At 42.5% G+C, this 12,770-nt stretch overlaps 1 protein-coding gene across 1 annotated transcript; it reads right to left on the reverse strand.

The window, feature by feature from the left end:
* Nucleotides 1-1,739: 1,739 nt before the first annotated feature.
* HTR1F (5-hydroxytryptamine receptor 1F) lies at nt 1,740-2,840 on the reverse strand. Its single transcript, XM_074151064.1, has one exon. The coding sequence runs from the start codon at nt 2,838-2,840 to the stop codon at nt 1,740-1,742; it is 1,101 nt and encodes a 366-aa protein (XP_074007165.1).
* Between the last annotated feature and the right edge of the window lie 9,930 nt (nt 2,841-12,770).

A 12,770-nucleotide genomic window follows, 5' to 3' on the forward strand; every position in this document is an offset into this window, starting at 1 on the left:
AGTTCAATATCTCAGATTTCAAACCTCGTCATCTTGCAAGAAACACCTCAGACAGCTGTTGTGTCAGCTGGTAGCTAGTGGGCAAAATACAAAAATTATTAGGCTCCAGAGTTTGTAATACACGGGAGTGAGAGGGGGAGAGAGAAACGACAGTGATGGCTTCTTTCTGGGTTTTCTTGTCTAATGCAAACCACTGAGAGTCTCCTGGAAGAACAACTGCAAAGACCAGTGATACCTTTCCCAAACTAAGGGTGTGCATAGTGGTCTCATGTCTCAGTTTCTTTTTGATGTCCCTAAGCTGCTGGCCCATGTGCCACATCAGAGTGCCTTTACAGGAGGTTGCTGCTGCTGCTGCTGACAACAGGGTTTGTGGTTCCTGTAAGGAGCCTTAAGTCCTGAATCCTGCTAGACAGCATTGAATGGCTAGCCGTGAATTCAAAGATGGGGTCTTAGTGCCGCAGCCTGAATCTGTTTGCCCTGAAAAGTGCACAACCTGTCCCCGGGTTCAGGTGTGGCTCTTACTGACTCATCTGCACTCGGGGGTAAATGCCCACTGCTCTGTTAGTACCTTTAGCTTGTTGGCAAACTTGCACTGGTGGTTTTGAGTCAAGGGGTGTTCTTGCACTCCTTAGCGCTATGGCATCTAGAGCATGTAAATCAAGATTGGCCAAGGGGCCATCGTTGAGGCCTTAGAAGGCAGCCCACAAAGGGACTTGTTCATTGTTGTGATCTTTGGCTGAACCAGCTGGCCAGGGCTGGCCGGAGTGACTACCAGGTCCTTTTAGCTCTGCTGGGACTGGGGACATGGACTAGATGCTCTGGTGGAAGGAGGGGTTTAGAGGTGTCAGTCAGTGATCATCTCACAGGATCCCCTGCCCGGGTGTGCACTGCAGACTGAAGTCGCTCCCCCTGCCCCTACTGGAGAAGCTGCTGCACAACCTTTTCCAGAGACCCACGCTGCCATGGTCGGTCTCTGCTTTCTCACATGCCTGGAAAGAGGGTGCACAGCTCTAGTGCTTGAGGCGGTCAAGAAAAAACTCAGGGAATGTCAGGCTTCTGGGGGTGGAGAGCCGAACATGCTGAGCCAGAGCTGTCAGCCCAAGTGCTTCATCAGGTGGCCCTCAACCAGACCTCACTAAGCCACCCAACATCATCAGTGCTCTGAGGGGCCCTGGCACAAACTGCACTCAGCTAATCAACATAGCATGATGCTAGATATGTTTAAAGCTACTACCCTTCACTGGGAATGGCTTGGCGCTATGCTGCAGGCCTGTGCCAAACTAATAAAATCATGTCTTAATTCCAAGTTGTATTTTCTGTCTTCTTATATGTGATTAGGATTCATTGATATGCTGTTTTACTTAGAATTTCATTGATGACTGAGAGTTACTTGCTTTTTTTTTTTTTAAAAAAAATTATTTCTTTGTCTACTTCAAGTGTATGTTTGCTTCATATTTAAGGTAATACCTTATGCTTCAAGCTAGGCAGCTGTGCAAATCCCGGCTGGATCAGAGCCACAATATGCTACCTCTTTTTTCCAGAGCAAAACTGATCCCATATGATCCATCTCTTTAAAACTTGGGCAATATAGCTCCCAGTACGACTGATACAAAAAAGTCATAACGTAAATGCAGAGTCTTGGTGCTTTTCCTTAAATACAACAAATGTCATCTCAGTTATATAAATTTATACAGGTTAAAAAAACAATGAGTATGTTCTCCTTATATGAACAAAAGCTCTTAAAGATATTGCCTACACCGCACAAGCTTCTGGAAGGCTTTCTTGAAATCTTCATTAAAGATTGTGTAGATTAGAGGGTTAATGAGGGAATTTATATATCCCAACCATGCTAGGAAATTAGACATGTCTTCTGAGATGTGACATCTTTCACAGGTATTAACAACTACTTCTTTTACAAAAAAAGGGAGCCAGCAGATCACAAACGCCCCCAAGATCAGACCCAGAGTAGTTGCTGCCTTTCTTTCTCTTGTGCTGGAGATTCTCTGTTTTTTCCAGGACTTTTCGTGCTTAGATTCAGACCTGGGACTCCGAAGAGTGATATTTATTTTATCACAGTCCACCAGGGGATCTGATGTCTTCTCCGCTGTGCTGGGCATTGAAGCCGATTTGGTGCTTCTTTCACCTGCGTCCAGAAGGACTTGTCCATTTACCTCCTCCCTTACGATCCGGCTGACGCTTCTTCTGTGAAATGTCTTTGCTGCCTTGTATATCTTGTAATAAAGGATCAGAATCAAGGCCAGTGGGATATAGAAGGCGCCAAATGTAGAGTAAATGGTGAAAACAATGTGGTCGTGTTTGATGATGCATTCGTCATCTCTGCTGGTCGTCTGGTGCCGCCAAAACAAGGGCGGCATGGAGATAAAAATGGATATGATCCATACCACTGCAATCATGATGCCAGCATGCTTAGGTGTCCTTTTCCGTGCATATTCCACAGCATCTGTGATTGCTCTGTACCGGTCCAAAGCAATAGCAGAGAGATGCAAGATGGAACACGTGCAGCACGTAATATCCACGCTCAGCCAAATGTCACACACCACTTGCCCCATGATCCAGGTCTCCTTTACAATGTAGACAATGCTGAAAGGCATCACTAGAACTGCCACAAGGAAATCAGTCACTGCAAGAGAGCAGATTAAGTAGTTGGCAGGGTGGTGGAGCTTCCTTGTCACAATTATTGCAGTCATCACAAGAGAATTGATGGCTGTTGTCATTAGTGCAAGCACAGACAAGGTAATGGAAATGAGAATCTTGGATGTCACCCATTTGAACAGTTCTTCTGATGTACTGTTTTGTTCAGTTGAGTTTATTAAATCCATGTTCAGTTTTAAAGGTGATCTTTACCCGTAGCAGTTACCTGTTGGAAAAGTAAAAAACAGTCAGAAAGTGCATCCTCAGTCTCCAGGAAGCCTTGATTTTTCTTGTCTTCGAAGACTATGGGCCCCAAACTTACAAGAAACTCAGACTTATCATTAGAAGTGATTCTGACTCCAGACAGAGATTTTCCTAGCTGGTGCTATATGGGGTGCTCTGCCTCCATAACCGAGGCCTCCTCTTTCTCCTTAGTCGTGCTGCTGGAAGGGTATGTTTGCATGGCAGGGGAGAGGAGTGTGCTGCGGTGCCTGAGATGGCACTGCCCTGTGGGGTGCTGCTTGTCGCTGCATGGGGGAACCAGCCCTGTTCCTCAAGCAGGGCAGTAGCATCATTGTGGCCCCTGGGCTGCAGAGCCAGCCCTCCTGCTAAATGCTTACTCTGACTGGATTGTAGTGGAGTTTTGAAGCTGGTTAAAAGTCTCATCCTAAAGGAAGTACTAATACTGCTTTTAGGCTAGCCCTGTCTACTCTGCTAAGCAATGCAATGACTGTTGAAAACTTTAATCCATAGGAAGCAGGCATAATTCTTCTTTTCTCTGTATTAACTCCTTTTTCCACATAAGCATGTGGGTCTTTACTTGTGTATCGGTAACTATGGGCTTTATGAACTGGGACATAGTTTTCAAGAGAAAACCGAATCATGAAACACTGCAGTACGAACAGGAGAAGAAACAACTGCATGTTGAAAGTTTCATTTTAGTGCTTCCTCTTATTTATACAGCTCTAAAATGAAACAGCTGAATATATTTTAAAACTTCAAATGGTTGACTTCTTGTCTGAATGAAATATTACGCATAGATTAGAGTCTTGAGAGTATCATTACTTTTCATCAAGCTTTGCTATTCTGTGGTTGCTGCCAGAGAAACTGCAGAAAACTTGGATGCAAGTTGTTCTGCTAATGAGACTGTACTGTTTTCTACAGAAACAGTATAACTCCTCTTATGTCTCTGCAGGAGGTAAAAAGCAGGGAAATACTGATGAAAAAATGTTCAGTTATGTTCTGGGGATGTGCAGCCCCAGATTTCTTACCAAGAAGGGTTTCTGAGAACTCTGTGGACTGCAGCTGAACTAGGTGTTTATAGCTTTTTAGACTAGAGCTTATAACTCACAGTAAGAAGATGAGATTTTATCCTGTTATGGGTTTTGACCTGCCATTTCTTGTGTGTGCAAGATCTACCTGATGAACAACTAAGTGGGATTTTCTCTGACAAATTTTGGAGTGTAGTGAGTGGGTTGCACTTGTGTTGGATTGGATGCCACATGTAGAGAAATATGCAAAATAAGTGAATAATTTTTCTTAGGAAAAATGGGTGTCATTAACATAATTAAAGCTTTTTAGTATTGTGCTTAAAAAGAATCTCATATATTGTAGATAACCTTGGACCCAGCTCACTAATTTAGTTTGGTATTCTAACCTGGGCAATGCTTAATATGCTATTGACCTACTCAAAAAGTTTTTAAAATTGCTTGACCAATATTTATTTGTATGGAGGAACAAGGAGAGGAAATGTATTTTGCGTGGTGATATTTACAAACACTGAGCAAAATCTTGTCCTGTACATGAGCTGATTACAGCACGAGTGTGCTCTCTTTCTCTCTGTGTCCCTCTCTCTGAACTGGAAATATACTTCACACGCATAAAAATAGATTTTTCCTCATGTCAGCATCACCTTAAAACCTTCTGAATCCACAGTAATTGCTAGTTTGCAGATATTTTTGTCTATAGCTAGCTGCCTTCCAGAGAAGGAATAGGCACATATAGTATTTTCTCGTGAATGTTCAGCCTCTGCTAAATAAATCTTCATTTTCGAGCTTGTATAAATGCATGGGAAAAAAAAGTTTATTGGGAAAAAATAAGACTTCTGTTGGTATCCAGCAGCTGATCATATTTTAGAGCAGTTACTCATTATGGTTAATTACCTTATAAATTTCTAAGTCTTTGGATATTAGTCCTTAATTGCAAGCAAGCAGAAAGCAATTTAGAGATAATGAAAGCTGATTAATAGCTTTTGAAAGATTATTCAGTTTGAAACCATGGAGTAAGGAAAATAGTATGGGTGGGTTTGCAAAACTGGTGTGTAGGAATAAGTAGTTTTCCTTAGTGCTGCAGTGATTTGGAAGCTCTTTATGAGAAGCACAGTAACAGAAGTGTGCTTACTTGCCACGTGCAGTGATGATGCTTCTCTGTGTGGTTTTCAGATTTATCAGCTGGTACGCTCAGGTTTCATTCAGGCTGCTAGCATGGAAATACAGCACTATCGAAGACTGCCACACTGAGTTTTTCGTGTACTACTGTTAGATAGATAATTGTGCTGGGGTCTCCTGTTCATGAGATGTAACCTGTTCTTTAATGGTACCCATTTGGACATACGCCCTCCTGTTTCTACATGGAGTGTTAAGACCCTCTGCTGTTGCCCTCACAGCCCTGGCAGCAGGAGTTCAGGGTGGTGCCCACAGGCTGCTGTGCAGACCAAAGACTGGGGCTGCATCCAAGGGAGACAGCAGTACGGTGACAAGATCTGCCCTCCAAGGCAGTGGCTCCCTTTGAGGTAACAGAGCCATTCAGTGGGCTGTGCTGCTTAGGACTGCCAGTTACACACAAAGTTTGGTGGCTTTCCTGTCCAAGTGGGATGGGGGTCCTCTGCTAACCGTGGTGGGAATTTGCACAAGGTTATTGGGTGATCATTAGCTAAAAAGATTGTTCTATACATATGTGGACTTGAAACACTGGCAGCATTTAAGTACTGTTGCTTCTCTCTCTTTTGATCACTTCCAGGATGAACTTATTCTGGATTTTCTCTTGCTAAATTGAACTTAGTTCAATCAGTGGCCATTGCTGGCTTCTGTCCTTGGCAAGCAACTGAACCACTTTTAGGAGTATGAAGGATGATTCTATAATCAGTGCACTGGATTACGATGCAGAACTGGCTTCTGCCCCTCTGCTGTAGGCTTTCCTTCTCAATTTTTGAGCAAATTCATTAAAATGCTTCAGTTAATTCTCTATAAAATAGGTACAAGAGTACTTCCCTGCTACCCTACTTTAAATATTTGTACTGCCTTCTCTTAGTAGCATGAAGTGTCTCTTGTATGCATTTAATGCAGGGAAGATCTAATCTCCGGTGATACCCCCAGTTGCTGTGGACATGTTGGTGTAACTACACGCTGTACTTCCAGCTCAGACTTTGCTGCTATTCCCATATGAGTCTGCTGAGCTCTTGCCTCACAGAGCAGGCATGGTCCCTCTGCTCTCTGATGTGGGCATCTCCTTATGGCCACATACCTGACATAAGACTTCAAAATGAAGCATGGAAGACTTGGAGCTCTCTTCTCCGAGCACTGAATTTACTTTGATGAATGAAAACAGTCTTGCGGCCATACTGAACTCGAGAGAAATCTGTATTTCAACAATTATAGAATAGGTTCAGCAGTGACATGTAACTATTTCAAAATAAATTATTACAGTCCAGATGTCTCTAAGGCTACCTTTGTGGATCTGGCAACTCAGTGCCCCTTTTGAAGCTAAATCTATCAGTTTATCATTTATATCTCAAATTCCATGGAAGTTGCTCTTGCTGCAGTTGGAAGGATTGTCTTTTATTATTATTACCTTTTCAGTATGCAACTGTTGTTGGAAAACTTTGGAAAGACTTGAAGCTTCAATAACGTTATATTGTCCTGAATTTAAGATTGGTGAAAATGATGTCTTGTACTTTTCTTCATTATGCATCTTAACACAGTAAATTAATCTATAATTGCTATTAAAATACAAGTATGGTATTTCAGTTGACCCATTAAAATATTAGCCTTTGATTGCTGAACAAGAGCCCTGTAAACAAAGGAAACTGCTGTTCACTTAAGATAGCGTGTCTGTTCTCTTAGATACACGAACATTAGTTTTGAGGAATTAGCCACTTCTACAAATCTTTTTTTCCTCCCCTCCCAGATATGGCATGTTAAGGTGACCAGAATGTAAGTACTTCCTTGTCTGTGAAAGCACATATATCATCCTACTCATCTTGTTTAGCAGGCACAGGGGAAAAATCTCTGTTGCAGCCTTATCACAAAAGTAAACATTGAATTTGTCTAGTGGCCCCTCAAAGAAAAGGGAATGTTGTTGGTGCTCTCAGTTTTGCAGGAGTATGTGTATACGTTATTAAGCCCATAACCACCCATTTATGTCTGAGATTTACAAAAGAGTAATGAGATAAATCTTACTCAATAGCATTAGTCTGTCCTTCCAGGTTTGGAAAACAGCACTTCTCTGCCTTTGAGTTAACCTGGAAAATAATATGTAACATGGGTTGCTGGAGAGACATGGCTGGGAATGCCTTTGGAAAGGCCATCACGAGCCTACTCTTCAGGGTTCTGAATTTAGACTGAACTGCTAGAAGTTCAGCTCTTGATTTTTGGGCTTGGTTTGTTTGATATTGCTTTAAGCACTGGCAGCGAGAAAACTTGCTGATTAGAATTTAAGTACTGCTTTTGAATACAAGTTTTCTGAGTGTACCTGGGGGGTTTGTGTGTTTGCCTACTTTTTTTTCCACATAGGTTCCATAGCAAAATGTGTCTTTAGTTTAAAAGCAGTAACAGTACTCAGAAAGCAAAATGAGCAACTGATTGAACTAAGGGTATTTAAATTGCTACAGGCAGCAGTAACAGCCTTTGTGCATTAAGTAAAGGCAAAGTTGTGCCAGTGGCACAGGTAGATCCTGCCCATCTCTCTCACTCAAACACGCTGCAGCTGGCTTTGAAATGATGAAGTGTTTCACCTGCTAGCAGGATCCCTTCCTTTATTGGCCGAACTGATCTGTAAGCCAGTTAGAAAGGCCTAGCTTGCTTGCTGTAGTGGAAATGGATCCTACAAACTTCTTTTCCTGATGAAAGGGAAGACTATATTTGTTTTCAGCTATCTTGTTTTTATTGTGTGTTCCTGTATAGGCTAACCATATACTTACTGGAGGTAAGATTAAAATAACCATAAAAGGATAAAGTAGTTCTAAGTACCAGCCTTGCTTGGGAGCTAAAATTTAAAATTTCTTTCTTCTGAAACAAGTATTTATGAGCTTGTAAAAATCCTCCCTGATATGGCTGTGTGTCTGGAGATACCAGCCATATGATACAGTAATGACAATTAGCTTAGTAATGATCCGTCATATTAAATCCATCATATTAAATATGAGCAGAGGGAAGTAATTCTCTTTTGGATTAAACAAGTCTGTTTAAGAAGGGTGAGCTTGTACTTAGATCTGATAGGGGATATGTACTTTGTTGAGCCTGAATCCTAGAGTCCCAACAGACGAGGAAGAGGAGAGGAGTGCTTTTACTTGATTCGTAGTGTGCTGTCCTTAAATTCTTTCCCTTACTGATTCTAAGGCTCCTAAAGCTACAGTGCATCCCCCTGGGATAAGGCAGGGGTGACTGGCAGGTTTGTAAGAGAGGTAACTTGCCAGCTGAAGGCAGCTGCTGCAAACCTGCCATTCCTGGAATGCAAAATAGATGTCTATCAGCAGTTTGAAGCGCGAAGCAGAAATCATAAGGTTGTCAGCTTTCCATACTCAGTCTGCATTTCTGCACGCCTAAAACTACCTTTTCTTCTTTCTCTTCCCCCCATCTGCTACTTAACTAAAATGTGGAGTTATTAATCTGTCAGCAAACGTTTGTATGCTGAAGTAATGCTTTGGCTTCCCTGATTTGGGTGTTATTGGCTCAGTCCATGGGACTGAGCACATTCTGGACTGAAATGCGTTGGTAAGCTGGAGGAATGTCTCAGAAGCTGTTCAGGTTTTGCTGTTTGAGTCTCCATTAACTGGAGTTATCACTTCCACTTGTAGAAGGTCACAACAGACCCATTTCTAGAAACACAGACCACAAATAACTGCAAAATCACAGATAAATCAATTGAACTAATATCAACTAAAGATAATACAGAATTCTGCCTCCCGAGCACCCCTCAGGAGAAGCATGGGTAAATAGATAGGCTTTGCAGCGTGCCCTGAATATCAGGATAACACATGAAGGATACAAATTTGGGAGTCCTAGAGAACAGGTGCCTCCAGCACAAATCCATTTATTGCCTGGGCACAGGCGCTCTGATTTCTTACAGAATGGCAAGAAAAGTCCATTTCTGTGCCTTGAATGCAAGCCACAGAAGTTGTGTAGTAAACCTGCATTTGATGCTTTTCTTAGCCATGTTACAGTCTAAGAGTCCCTGTGTTGGCAAAATGATATGCAGCAGTAAGTTTTGTGTTGGGCACAACAAAGATGATGCTTGCCTTAATTTTCTGGATGGCTCTTTAAATTCTTTCAGCCAACAGAAATAATCCCAAATGGCTAAAATGACAAAGTCTGACAGACTTAGCCCTGAAAGTTACCGCCCCATATGTCTGCTCTATCGTGTTATTACTCCTGGAGCAAAATCAACAGGAGGGAGGTAGTGCTTCCACTGAAGCAGCTGAAATACAAAGTCTAAGGGCTTGCTTAAGCTGCCAGAGAAGGTGAACTTGCCCTCTGCCACTGGATGCTGGCAAGACAGATGCAAGCACCAACTCTGTCAGGACCAAAACAAAGGCAGTAATCCCTGGCAAAGGGGCAGAGTGAAGCACTGAAATAGCTTCTGTCCTCATCTCCCTGGTGTAATTAACTCACCTTCGTGTTTCCTACTGAGGCTGCATAAATTGCAGTGTGCTGGCTGTGACTCCTTTGACACATCTCCCCCTGGGAGGCTTTGTTCCTTGCTTCATTACTTCATGAGCATTACCAAGTGCTCCGTGTTTTCCAGTCTGCAAAATGCCAGACTTTTCAAGCCCAAACCTGACAGCCCCACATAATGGGGGTTCCGGTGCCTCTGTCACAGGGGAGCAGCTCCTTGCCTCCTGCATTTCAAAGGTGTCACTGCAGTTCCTGGGGAGCTACCACTTGAGCTAGCTTTAAACGCAGCCAGGTAACCATGAGCAGAGTGCTCAGCAAAACCTGCCTGGAAGCAGTGTTGCTACATAGGTGGGATTAATCTGTGATGTGCTCCTTGATGCCTTTGCCATGTTCTCCACTTGTATCTGTTGGGCTGCAGTGGGCAAGCCTGCCTGGAGGATACCTCCCCTGCTTATTGTCATCATATTATGGCAACTGCTGCATTTGCTTATATGGAAGAATGATGTTCAGAAAGTAATTATGCATTCCTTGCTGCTTCTAGTATTGAAGTTGAGGGTTTGGTTTTTTGTCTCATTTTGGAAAATCAGCCACTCATCTGTGTTTGGTTTTTATTTTATGTCCCTCTGCCATCTGTTTTAATCTCGTTGAGGGGGATGGGAGGGAGGAAAGCCAGCTTCTAAGCCAGCCCTCTGGGAGGCGGGGAAGAGGAGCAGCAAGAACAGCATGGTCTGTGGGATGACAGACTTGCTTATATAAACCATAAGCATGCCTCCCAAATGCAGCTTCAGTTGCTGAATGACTGGAAAGTTGAACCTGTTATGAATTTGATCATTTTGGCTGGAGAAAGGGAAAATTTCAGACCCATATTCATAATTCTCTAGAGGAGATGGCAGTGATTTATTTCTATAATTCATTAAATGAGGGGATTCAGTTTCCTCTCTTATTTGAGGCTGGTCTGAATCCCTAGTCCAGATTTGTCAGGGTAGTGGTCTGGATAGTTGCCTTTTACATTGTATATGGTGTGGAAGAGCCCCAGAGGACGAGGTCCTGGAGAATAGTGCTTGTGGGAGCTGCTTCCTGCCATCTCTGCTGCTGTTCTGAGCGCTGTAAATAAATATCCCTGAGAAATTAAGTAGTGTCTAGGCACCCCATTGCCCTGTGTGAGCTCTACAATGAGCAAAATGGTACCTTCATGATAGCAAGCATTCTATACAGACGGACAAAGTCCTAAGTAACTACGTGGTCAACACCCTGTCCTGAGAGGCACGTATGCCTTTGGATGGGTGGTTGTGATCTGAACTTGGACTGTCTGTATCATGAGTGGGCCACTCACTTCATATCCCTGCCCTTTGGCATCCATCCTGAATTTAGTTTGCATCTAACATTCTGAAAAGTTCCATTCAACCAAAAGCCTTCTGTATTAGGAAAAGATGTTTAAAAATTTTATTTTAGTTCTGTTGAAGAAAAAGCAAGGGTTTTGTTTGTTTGTTTTTGTTTCAAGTTTTTCTTTGGATTGGCAGTGAATCAAAGTGACTATTCACCCATCTCTATCTATAATTTATACAACTAGTTTCCCACTGGGCAGGAGTGGCTTGCTTTCATGATTATCAACTAAATTTGTACAGAAAGGTGAAAATGCGGAGTGGGTTTGCTTGTGTTTCAAAATGCTGCCTTTCAGATTAAGGGTTTGAAGCCTATAGGAATCACAAAGCAGCATTTGAGCAAAAAGATTGGAGGTAGCTTTACTTCCTTTGGATGGTAATAAAATGCAGCCTTGTTTCTCTTGCTTCCCATTCATCCTTATGCTTTAGAGCTATGTGTTCTTTGCCAGCCCTCTGAAAACACATGCATGCGCAATTATAAGTCACAAACCTTTTTCATGGATGCACCTACCACTGAAACTCTATTACAAGGAGGAATTCAACTTTAAAAAAAAATAAATAAAAATTATCAAGTTAATAGGCATTGGGTGGAGTAGCTCCTGTAGTACCTGACTTCTAAGATAATGTGGGCACCTTATATCTTAGTTTCTTGAGAATTTTGTCAAATGTGGGTTTCATTATGTAATAGCTGTGAAAGCTTTTATTCAGCTGGAAGAAACTATCTTCTTTAGTCCTGGACAGTAACAGCAACAACAACAAAATCAATATCTTCAAATATGTGTTTGGATAAGATCTCTATTTCAATCTACAATATAAGAAAATACCATTTTCAAACTATCACCTGGGCCAACAGTAGGATATTTATTTTTCTGCTGTGTGCTCACCAGGACAGCTTGGAGGGAGAGCTGGTCTCAGAAGGGTTTGTTGGAGGAGGAGTGGAGGTGATGTATCAGTACGCTCTTCCTCTGCAGTAGGGGTTCTGTGTGACACAAGAGCAGTACAAGTCTGCGGTTATCACTTACAGTTTGGAGAGATGGCAAAATTCACATAATCTGCCATCTCATCTATGCCTAGGTTTTGGAGACTGATGCTTTTTGACAAAGACTATCTTACTGCATGCTTCCCAGTGTCTTTCCCTGTACATCTCTTCACCATGTTATTCTAGTCCTCATCTGGTCATTTCATAGACTGAAGGCCTTTCCCTAGGTCTTGTTACCCGTATGTGATGGAATAACCCTATGAGACAGTAAAATCTGCATTGAGTCTGCACTAAACAGCAGTTCTCTAATATTTTCTTTCTTAGGACTGAGACAATTCAGGCCATTTCCTTTGAATGATGTGCATGTAGCCCTGGCCAAGAAGTATTTTAAGCAAAACAAACAAAACAGTTCTTAAAGTTGATGGGTTTGGAAGAGGGAGGAAAATTAAGAGCATTAACTTTTTAGCGGAAGTAGGACTCAAAATGTCTTTTTTTTCCAGTCACCTTGGGAAAGACACAGAGGAAAGGACTTACATACTGCCAGAAAACCAGGCAGAACTTGTTTAGAAAGCTTTATTGAAGTGATGCATCCGTGGGAATGGATTTTCTTGTAGAGGAATGTTTGTGTTTTCCTTCAGACAGTGCTCTTCTGTCAGAGGGTGCCAGGCTGCCTTGCCCTGATTGACTTCCACCAGTGAAGAACGTCAGCTTTAGGGAGAGACCCTGTAAAGGGCAGGGGAAAGGCAAGCGCAAGATCCTGCAGTTCCCATGGGTGGCAAAGGGACCTGGGCCCGGCTTTGTGCAGAGGGCTGCCACCACCTCATGGAGAAGAACATACCATAGAGGAATGGCACCACAGACCCTGTC

The sequence above is a fragment of the Numenius arquata genome, chromosome 1 (genome assembly GCF_964106895.1).
Source record: "Numenius arquata chromosome 1, bNumArq3.hap1.1, whole genome shotgun sequence".
Lineage (NCBI taxonomy): Eukaryota > Metazoa > Chordata > Aves > Charadriiformes > Scolopacidae > Numenius > Numenius arquata.